General features: G+C 48.7%; 1 protein-coding gene across 1 annotated transcript; it reads right to left on the reverse strand.

The window, feature by feature from the left end:
• Positions 1-1,353: 1,353 nt before the first annotated feature.
• On the reverse strand, positions 1,354-3,310 carry LOC131571690 (avidin-like). The gene is made up of 4 exons (XM_058824473.1): positions 3,236-3,310; positions 2,933-3,140; positions 2,427-2,547; positions 1,354-1,399 (listed from the first exon to the last, which is right to left on the reverse strand). Exons 1-4 carry the CDS (start codon positions 3,308-3,310, stop codon positions 1,354-1,356), a joined length of 450 nt encoding a protein of 149 aa, XP_058680456.1.
• Positions 3,311-10,480: the final 7,170 nt, after the last annotated feature.

Below are 10,480 nucleotides of genomic sequence, written 5' to 3' on the forward strand. Positions count from 1 at the left end.
ACATGTGCAGAGGTAGACAAAGATCCAGTCCAGGTGTCCAGATGTTGTCAGAGAACTTTGGGGAAGTCAGCATTCACATGCATCAGGGTGGCGCCGTCGATCATCGTGGTAGATGGAATCGTCGAGGCAATAATCACTCTTGAGTGGTCCTGGTGACCCGGGAAAGCCGGCAATTATCACCCTGGAAGCTTCTATTCTTACATTAATGAACCCAATGTTATCTCAAATGAAGTCTGGGAACTAGATATATATGAATAAGATGCTGCTCCCAGTCAGGAGTCCAAACATACTTTGGACTTACAATATTTTATACATGAACAGGATGAATTATCTCTACCATATACTACACCAGGAAAAGCCCTTGCAGCCCTAAAGGATAGGGAATGGAGTGTTCGCCACCTGCATGGTGCTCTGTGTAGAGAATGAAACCCTCTTGGAATGGGAGCCCCTGCATATACTGGGAAAGATGCCCCTGTCCAGGGGCCTGTGGAGGGAGGAGCTTTGCCCCTTGTCCCCTGCCCATGGCAGACTCCTTTCCCTCACCACCTGCCCTGTCCTGCCAGGCCAGGAATACCGGATGTACAACACCTACGATGTCCATTTCTACGCCTCCTTCGCTCTCATCATGCTGTGGCCCAAGCTGCAGATCAGCCTGCAGTATGACATTGGTGAGTGTCCCCAGAGCCCTGCCTTGCTGTCTGCTCAGGCCTTCACCTGGGGAAGAGACAGAGCCTTGGGGACAGCTGCTGCTGCTGCTGCTGCTGCTGCAGAGATGTGTGCCTTGGAGCCAGCATCCCCCTGCAGCCGCTCTGCTGTGCCCAGCACTTGCAGCCCTGGACTGTTGCTGCCCCAGCAGCTCTGTGCCCAGCACTGCGGGTGCCTTCTTGCCATGCTGGGGGTGCCCAGCTGGCTCTGCCTGCCCTGGGGGAGCCCCTGGTCTTCCCAGCTCTGTCCTTGCCCCTTGCAGAGCAGACATAGAGCTGTTTGCAGACGCCCAGTGGGACATGGGACACGGGCCATCACTCCAGGCTGAGCAGGGTCCTGCTGGCCTGCAGCAGCTGGGGTCCCAAGGAGCTCCATGTGATGGGTGGGCTGACAAAGAGGAGCCCAAGCCAGGGAGGGTCACACAATGGCCTTCAGGGATAGTGGCAAGAGAGGCCACTACTGAGGAAAGGGAACAGGGGCACTGATCAGTGAAAGAGAGGAGACAGTGTGTGTTTGCAGAAAAGATTTATTGGGAGAATAAAGATGTGAAGCAGCTGCTGAAGGAGGTGCTGAAGGAGGTGCTGACGCAGGAGAATGGGCAACAACAAGGCACTTCCTGTTCTCTGGGAGCTCCAATGCTACCAGCAATCAATCCATGAGATCTTCCTTGCGCTGGAATATGTTGTAGCCAGCCCTGAGGTGACAAAGACAGAGGAAATGTCAGGGTGGGATATGAGAGTGCCCCAGTGCCCACCCAGCTCTGTACCCTCCCAAAACTTTTACACCTTGTCAGGATGCCCAGGGAAGCTGTGCACAAGCACCCTGTCCCCCCTCACTTTCACACTGGCAGCAGCTCTGCCAAATGCTGAGCACCACAGGCTGGGAGCACCACCCTTCATCCCCACCCTGGGCCATTCAGGATTCCTTCTTAGGCCTTGGGCTTTGGAAATGCCTCTCAAGTGGCAAAGCTTCCCTTGAGCTTGTCACAGACACTTTGCACACCAAGTCCTTCTGTTGCCTTATCAAGGAAACCAATATTCCAAAAGCCTTGGGGAATTACTTACGTGTATCACAGCCCAAGTGGAACAATGTTATCATTACTGAACTGTGAAAAATTCCTGTAGTTACCATCTCACACTACATCCAGGATGAAGACTGACTGATGACTAAGGTCAATCATCCCATGACTTTACCACAGCATTCCTAAGTGAGGCTCCTCAGTGCCAGCCTGGATCTAGAATTAAATCTCTGCTGTAATTGTGGTAAACCCTCCCAAATCACCTTATCAATGTTGAATTAGTCAATGGTTAAGTGCAGGCATGACCTGCAGATAGAAACCATAGAGCAGGTCTGAGACTGAGAGCAGAACCAGCTGCAGCTCAGATCCATCAGTAGTTTAGAAAGCAGAGGGCACCTTCCTGAACTTTCTGATTAATTTTAATGGTCTCACTTCTCCTTCTCCATCTCTTGCCTCCATGTAAATCATTCTAGATTGTTTCTAACCTGTTTTTTCCTTCCTTTATTTTACCCCTGCACAAAGCAATCAAGCGAACCTTGCCATGGAGATCTGCTAAGTCCTGTTTTTGCAAACAGATATTAAACCTCCTTTTGCCAACTCCTGTGAGAGTGACTCCTAAGTGACCCAAATCATACGTTTGTGACGGCCCAAATCCCTCAAGAGTGCACAGGGGACGTGTGCAGGGCAGGGACAGAGAGCTCACAAGGTGGCATTCCAGTTGTCTTCAAGATTCTCTGAGTGTAATCTCAGCAACCACATGGTCTTCAAAACCTCCTCTCCATCCTTATCCACAAAGCACTGGCCCGTGAAAACACTGATGGTATCTGTGGGGACAAGACAGGAGATGGAGGGGAGCGTGGCCAAGGTGGCAGGCCAGTTGCTGTCCCAGCACAGGGGACAGTAGATCCCTGCTGTCCCCGGCCTCTGGGCACAGCGGGGTTGGGGAAAGCAGCAGGAGGGCTCACAGGGCTGGGGTGTCACACGGACATGGGCAGGCAGTGCAGGCTCCAGCCCCTACTGCCCCTCCTGCAGCCTGGCACTGGGAGCTGGCAGCAACCGAGGAGCTCCAGGGACAGGGATGGGGGAGCTGCAGGGAGGGAGAGCAGTGGGCACAGTGCAGGGGAAGGCAGGGAATCAGCAAGGACACTGCAGGGAGGGCAGAGGGGAGGTGTGGGGACACAGCAACGATGCTAAAAAATGTCTACATACTTGTAAAATTCCAGTGGACAGTGAAACCAAAGGTGGGCTGGCTCCAATATGGGAGCTGCTGGGACCCCACCAGAGGTGATTCCTTGATCTCTTCTGTGGAACTCGTCACTTTTGTGAGGTACTTGCCAGTGAAGTCACCATTTTCATTTACTTCATAAATGGTCATGTTGGAGCCCAGGTCATTCTGCCATTGCCCAGTCAGCTTACACTGGAGAGGAAAGAACTCAGCACTTGTGGCACAGCACAGCCTGCAGCCACAGCCCCCTGCCCACCCCACCCTGTGCATCCCACCCCTGATGGTACCTGCTGGGTAGCCTGGAGGCCGTGAGCCCCCAGGGCCAGGAAGAGCACGAGGAGCAAGGCAGTTGCTTGCACCATCTCTGCAGCAGGCAGGCAGCTGATGGACCTGGGCATGTGCTCCTTGCAGGTCTCTGCTGAGGCTCCTGCTCCCTCTCCTTTTTATTGCTGCCAGATGGGCTGTGGGTGGTGTCTCTGGCCAGGATGTTGTGCCATCTGGGTGTCCCCAAATTTTTCAGCTATCAGAGGGGTTCATGACTGTTGATCTTCCCAGAATGCCTTTGTTCCAAGATAAATGCAGGTGGAGAGCCAGGTGACATGGTCCACTATTGTGGAGCCACAATACCCCTCCAGTGTCACTTTTTATATTTTTTGAAAAATCGCTTTGCCTAGGATTTTTCTCCTGGGAAGTTGAGAAGACTTGGAGTAAAAGAACCCAACAATTATCTCATTTGCTGCTCCTGTGTTTTGTTCCTTTGGAATGTGTTTGGGGTTTGTTTACCAACAGGGGATCATTTCATTGAGTTTCCAATGTGAGCTGTTTTGACTAATTGGTCAGTCAGTGCCAATGTGTGTTGATGCTCTGGAAAGTGTAATGAGTTTTCATTACTATCTCTTTAGCATTCTGTAAATATCCTTTATGTATTCTTTAGTATAGTTAAATGTAGTATTCTTTAATACAATATAGTATCATAAAATAATAAATTAGCCTTCTAAGAACTTGGAGTCAGATTCACCATTCCTTCCTGCCATGAGGGTTGCCACAAATGCTATAAGTAGTGAGCCCATTTGTTGGCTGCAACCTGGACCTGAAGAACCAAGACCCTGAAATCAGGAGGAGTTCACAGCCCAGGCTCAACACACGAGGATCTGCTGAATCCTCTCGGCAAGTATCCAGAGACCCTTTGTGGAGCTGCAGGACAGCCTCTAGGACCCCGTGAATCCTGAGCAGCCTGCTAGCACTGGACTCTGTTCCAAGGTTCTGCTAGCTCTTCTGTGGGAATCCTTAAAATCAGAAGGTTTTGGGAAAGCTGCAAAAGGCAGGCCTCAGAGACAGCAGAACTGTGATTAGGCTAAGCAGTAGCCATTAGATAGGTCAGCATAAAAATTATGTAAGAAGGAGAAAAGTAGGACAAGTAGAACAATGATCTGTGTATAAACGCTTTTCTAGAATAACTCCCTCCATTGCATAAAAATATATCTAGCATGATATTAGGAAGTTCTAAGCTTAATAATGGAGCTCTGTGCATTGTGTTTTAAGGCTTACCAGTAGGTACTGTATTTAAAATAAGCATGCAGTGTTTTAACCGAAGGTAGGTGTGCTTATAGCGGTTGGATAGAACTACTGTCAATGTGCTTTTGCTTTGTGTGATCAGTCAAAAAACTTTTAAAGTTGTAACATTAAGTTCTTGGTCTGCCACTTGGGATGTGAGCTGATGGCATCTTCCCATTGTCATAACCATGTAATGAGACTGATGCTGGAAAATAAAACAGCTCAAGATGCATTCCTCGCAGTCCCATCCCATTTGTGATTTGTACATAGCCCCCAGCGATACTCTTCCCCTCCTGACAACACTGTCCTTCGCAAAATGTGGGGTGATGGTTGGGAAGAGGTGCCCTCAGAAGGAGAAGTTCAATTTTTTCCATCAGAGGAGGACATTATTTCAATGTGGAGATTTTGGGCTCAGCAGGACAGAATTCATGTGGTGAAGAGACATTTCTATAAGTTTTTCAGATGGGCAAAGACTTGTGTTCTTTTCACAAACATGAGGTCCTCCCTGGACCCAAGAGCCTGGCAGTCACTGGATCTCTATTTTAGGGAGAACTATGTGCAGGGTGAGGGAGGGTCTCAAATTTTTCCAGCATATGCCGCTCTTTTCTCTGCTCTGAGAAGGAAAGCCCCATTGGAGGGGCACCTTGCCTTGCGCAAGGGGCAGCCTCTCGCCAGAGCCAGCAGGAGAAGAATCCGTTCAGGGACAGAAACTGCTGGATCCCACCCTGTCGGAGCGAAGGAGACAAGCACATCCTATTGATGATCATTGAGTCTCAAATTTATTGATCCAGCTTACATGCTTTTATAATAGCGTTAATTAAGCTCATACATATTGCAAAAGCTAAGCTCATCATTGGCTACAGATTAAATGTCAGCTCCTTTTTTGTAGCTACATTCTCAGGATGCTTTGTGGTTTTCTGTTGAGACTAGTACTTGTTTTTGCATCCTGCTGTTGTTGTCTTACTACCTGCTCAAGGACACAGTGTTGATGTTTTCTTGTAATCAGAAGGCTGAGAACTTACTGCTTACAGCTGCATTTTTACTACTTAACCAGCTGTGTATGATCATGGCCTTTTTCCCTCAAGCCACGTCTGCACAGAAACTCTCCACACCACCCCTCCTGCAGCACAAGGAGGAACGGTTTTGCCCATGGCTGAGAAGTTTTTTTCTGCCTCTCTGGAGCACGTGCAAAAGGAGATGACCCTTCTCCTTCTCCTTTCTCCCATTGGGCGTGTGAGCCAGCCTCGTTACACTCACCCTCAGAAAGGGAGGCTGCCGCCAGCATTGAGCTGACCGGTGCACCAGATCTCTCTGCATCGCAGCCAGCAATTAAATTCACAACAGCATGCCGCGCTGACAGGGGCTGACCCTGCGCTGATTCCGCCGCCTCCTTCACTCTTTCCAAGGTTGAGAGAGCAGCCCGTGGACAGGCCTCCTGCACAGTTTGTCATCGTCCCTTTGAAAAACGCCAATCACTTGGTTTTAAAATTTTTAAAATTTAATAGTAATAAAAGGGTTAAAAAAAATAGTAACTCAATTAGAGTAATAACAATTTGGACAAATTGAATTAGGACAATATAAGACAATAAATACAAAGAGTTACGGACATCCGAGTGCCTTTTTCTGGCCATCACGAGCCCAAAAAGGACGCCCGTTAACAAAGGATTAACCCTTAAGAACACTAGCCCGTTGCATATTCATACACTTCATACATGATGCATAAATTCCATTCAAACACAGGGTTCCATTTGGTCCTCATCAACTTCTTCCCTCTAATCCTAATAGTGCCTTCGAGGCGGGAAGAAGTTCATTTCTTCTGATAAGAAGGCAATAAATTCTTTTTCTCTGAAAGATTTAGGTGTCCTGTGGCTGCTATCTCGCTGCAGGTCCTTTCTTTTAAACAAAGCGTCTTACATAGCATAGTTTCTATTTTAACAATTTTTATAACCTAAAACTATATTTAACACAGTACTTAAGAAAATTAATACAGCATCACTTTCTAACACAACACATATAATATTCATTTTAATATTTGCGAAAAGCCAATGCTAAAATACATGCATTTTTCACAGTTCCAATCGTGGTGACCCCGCCCTAGCCCGTTTCGCCGCTCCTGCCAGCCCCACCGACTGCTGCGACACCTGCCCCGCCACTCCCACCGCATCCGGAGCCGCTCCCACCGCATCCGGAGCCGCTCCCTGCGGATGCTGACGTGTTGCTAAGCAACAGCTCCGCGGGGACGCAGAGCCACCTGTGTCGCCCCCCCTGCATCCAGGGGAAGCCACGGCGCCTGATGCGGCGCTTGCGAAAGCAGCACCCGCCGCGCTGAGGTCAGATTTGGTGCCTGCAATCAGCCTGCCAACCCTTCCCCCAGCGGCTGAGCCCGCGCCAGGAACCAAGAGAGACCGCGGCAGTGCTTCTGTACGCGCCTCTGCCCCCGCTGCTGCCTTCAGAGGCTCCATCCTCCTCATCAGTGTCTGTGTCCGAGGCTGCGACCGTTCCAGCGTCCCCTCTGAGCTCATCTGGCGGTGCTGTCTGCCCCTGGAGCAGCGGTTGGGGCAGCAAGAGAAGGCACCAGCAGCTCCCCCAGCAGAGGCAGCACAGCTCGACAGCTGTTTGCAGACACCTCCTGGCTGAACTTTGAAACTCGCTGCTTTTCTGGGAAACAGCATTTTCACTTGGTCAGTGGGTTTTCTCTGGGGTTCGGAATGCCTGACTCCTCCGGCAAGTGCCAGGGGTGTGGGGGAGGTGATTTCTGGAGGGATTACCTCTGGTCCCAAGCTCGGGGGGTATGGGGGTGATGCAAAGGAGCAGAGAGTGGGAACACTGGCATTTGAATCCTAGGGGAGGGGGACACAGCGGGACTTGGGCATCTCTCGCTTGTTCTGCGGAAAGAAGACCCCCAGGTGTGGGACGGAAATCCCCAGGAAAGGTTCTTCTTCCCACCTGCCGTCGTGCGGTGGTGGTTCTGGGGGGAGGAGGCCTTTGGTCACTCCTGTTGCCAAAGCACTGTCAGCGTAGTGGGAGTGCGCTGTGAGAGCCAAGACCCCGCCCCGCGGGCCAGGTCTGGGCTGTTTGGCTCGCTCACCGGGGCCCAGGCCCAGGCCACCCTCCATGGGCCAGGTCTGGGGTCCTCGGTCCACCCACCAAGACCAGGGCCAGGGACTCCGCTCTGCCCAGGGTACAGGGTCCAAAAAAGCCTCTGCTGCTGCTTTTGTTCTTTCTGAGGGGAAAAAAAAAAAAACAAAGGTAGAAAGAGCTACCAGCTCAAAGTGCTGGAAAGCCATGAGACAGCCTCAGCCCAAGTGGTTCTATTAAGGGCTGTGGCCAGGGCATTCCAGACATTTTTTCACTATTGTTTGGTAACTATCTAATGAAGAGGGTCCCACAGAGAGTCAGCTGAGTAACGAGTACCGACAATCACACCAAAATGACTACGTGTCATTCTACTTTATTAAGCAATTTTGGCATAATTATGCTTGTCTATACACTGTTTTACGCCACTACTGCCTAATGTTCATTGGTTAAATGGCTCAATTGACACATACATGTTATTTACTGATTGGTTGTCATGCTCTAAGCTTTTTTAGCTAAAGTGTGCTAAATTAGCAGTTCTCATATCGTATTTGGCATCTGGCTTCATTTTTGCACAATGCGTATTCTTCCTTGTTGTATCTATTCGAGGACAGTAGTCTATCTTGTTCTGAGGACAGTACATGGTCTTCAAAGTAACTCTGTAATCTGCGGGCCAGGGTTGTCCAGTTCTTGTAAGAGTACAGCATCCCCTTGTTCTGCCAAGAATTCTTCTACACATCCCCTTTTTTCTTTTTCTACAACCCAGGCTCATTTAACAATTGATTCTAAACTCTTTTTCATACAAGAAAGAATGCAACAGAGAATAACAAGCGCAGCAAAAATAACAGCAAGAAACCAAACTCCTTCTATCAATAAGGTTCTCAACCAGCCAGTGATTCCCAATTCTTTAAGCCATTTGTCAAAAGAACTTTTAACAACAGTGAGTTTCTTCATATTATTTTGCTGCTGGAAAAGCTTTTTGTCAATGGATTCAAAATGATCAGAAAGATTCATACAGCGCATTCCTTCAAAATCTTCACAGCCATGTCTTGTGCTAGTAACAAAAAATCAATAGCTACTCGATTTTGTAATACAGCATGTCCTACACTGTCAACATCAGTGGTGAGCTTATCTAGCACCTTGGAGGTAATGTTAATTGTTTCCCTGTTCAACAGGCTAATTGTTTTAACTGAGCGAGAGCTTTGGCAGAAGCAACTTGTGGTGCAAAAAGTGAAGCTAAAATGAGAGATGGTCACTCCCACATGATTTTTTCTTTAGTAGTTCTTTGTTTCAGGATTCTGCAAGCCTGTATCGGGACCAAAAGGGACTTTCAAATATGTCAAAGAGCAACATCTCCAGTCAATGGGCCTTCTCCTGAAATTCAGCTGTTTGGACTTGAAACAATGAATATTCTTTGCATTGTTGTTTGGGTTTTTTATATTGTAAACCTTGTTTTAGTGATATAATAGGAGCTGATGTTCTACAGGTAAAGAATCTCCTTGATCATTCTATGTCAGCACTTGATTGAGGTTTTGATTGGCAACGGATAAACCTCTCAAGATGTGTCTGTTGTCTCTTCTGCATGGGCCCCGGCAGAAGAATTACAAATGCAGGTTTTTTATTTTAATTACACTGAGAAAGGTTGAGATGTCACGTTCATATTTTGTAAAAAATCCCTTTGCCCAGGATTTTTCTCCTGGGAGGCTGAGAAACTTCAGAGAATAAAGAAAACAATAATTATCTCATTTGCTACTCCTGTGCTTTGTTCCTCTGGAATGTGGTTGGAGATTGTTTACCAACAGGTGATTGTTTCATTAGGTTTCTAGTGTGAGCTGTTTTGACTAATTGGCCAATAAGTGCCAAGCTGCGTCAAGGCTCTGGAAAGAGTCACGAGTTTTCAGTATTATCTCTTTAGCATTCTGTAAGTATCCTTTCTGTATTCTTTAGTATACTTTAGTATAGTATTTTTTAACATAATATAGTATAATAAAATATTAAATTAGCCTTCGGGGGAATATGGTGTCAGATTCATCAATCCTTCCTATCACAAGGGTTCCCAAGGAAGAGTTTCTTTGCATTTTTTTCTCTCTTCATTTGCTGTAGGCTCTGACATGGGAAGATACCAGCAGGTGCAGGAGGGCCACATATGGGACCTTGCTCTTGCTGTGTAACATTATTCCTCTGCCCAGAAATTTTCCCCTGGGAGCAAAAAAAAGGACGTTTGTCACCAATGGCAGCACTGAGGCAGCATAATGATCTGCTGAAGAATGGAAAGGAGAGGGAGAGGGAGGGGGAGAGGGAGAGGGAGAGGCTACTTCATATCTGCCAGCCCTGATAGCTATTGAAGATTAAGGATGCACTTTGGCACTGAAGAAGTCCTGCCATGGCCAGAAAGAGATAATAGCCCTTCTTATGGTGTCCCCAGAACTCCTCCACCCTTTCTGTGGTGTCCCAGAGATCCAACGTGTTTCCTGTGGTGTCCTCAAAGCTCCCACACTCTGCCTGTGGTATCTTTAATGCTCTTCTCACTTGCTGCCCTCGCTGTGCTCCCTGCCAGCTCACTCAGTGCCCCCCAGACTCCATCACTGTCCAGAGGGATCAGGGCTCTCCTATCTCATGGGTGTCCCTTGGCAGGAGGCTCAGACCCCTCTGATATAAAAGGAGCAGAGTCTGGGAACCACACACGGCCACCAGCACCATGGGCACCCAGGGCTGCTGCTGCTGCTCACCCTGGCCCTGCTCATGGCCCATGGTGCTGCATCCAGGGAGGTGAGAGCAGCCCTGGGCAGTCTGGCTGTGCTGAGCCGTGCTGTGCTGAGCTGTCCCAGGTGCAGGGTGGGGGTGAGGGGCTGCATGCCCTGGCTGTGCCATCCCCGTGGTGTGTGTTTTCTCTGTGCCATGCT

This window comes from Ammospiza caudacuta, chromosome Z (genome assembly GCF_027887145.1).
Source record: "Ammospiza caudacuta isolate bAmmCau1 chromosome Z, bAmmCau1.pri, whole genome shotgun sequence".
In the NCBI taxonomy this organism is placed as follows: domain Eukaryota; kingdom Metazoa; phylum Chordata; class Aves; order Passeriformes; family Passerellidae; genus Ammospiza; species Ammospiza caudacuta.

Bases quoted from the DNA above. Each gene is read 5' to 3' on its own strand.
- LOC131571690 (XM_058824473.1), bottom strand. From the start codon at position 3,310: ATGGTGCAAGCAACTGCCTTGCTCCTCGTGCTCTTCCTGGCCCTGGGG. The intron at 3,141-3,235 runs GTACCATCAGGG...TTTCCTCTCCAG, and splicing joins GCCTCCAGGCTACCCAGCAG to TGTAAGCTGACTGGGCAATG. The intron at 2,548-2,932 runs GTATGTAGACAT...TTGTCCCCACAG, and splicing joins TGTCCACTGGAATTTTACAA to ATACCATCAGTGTTTTCACG.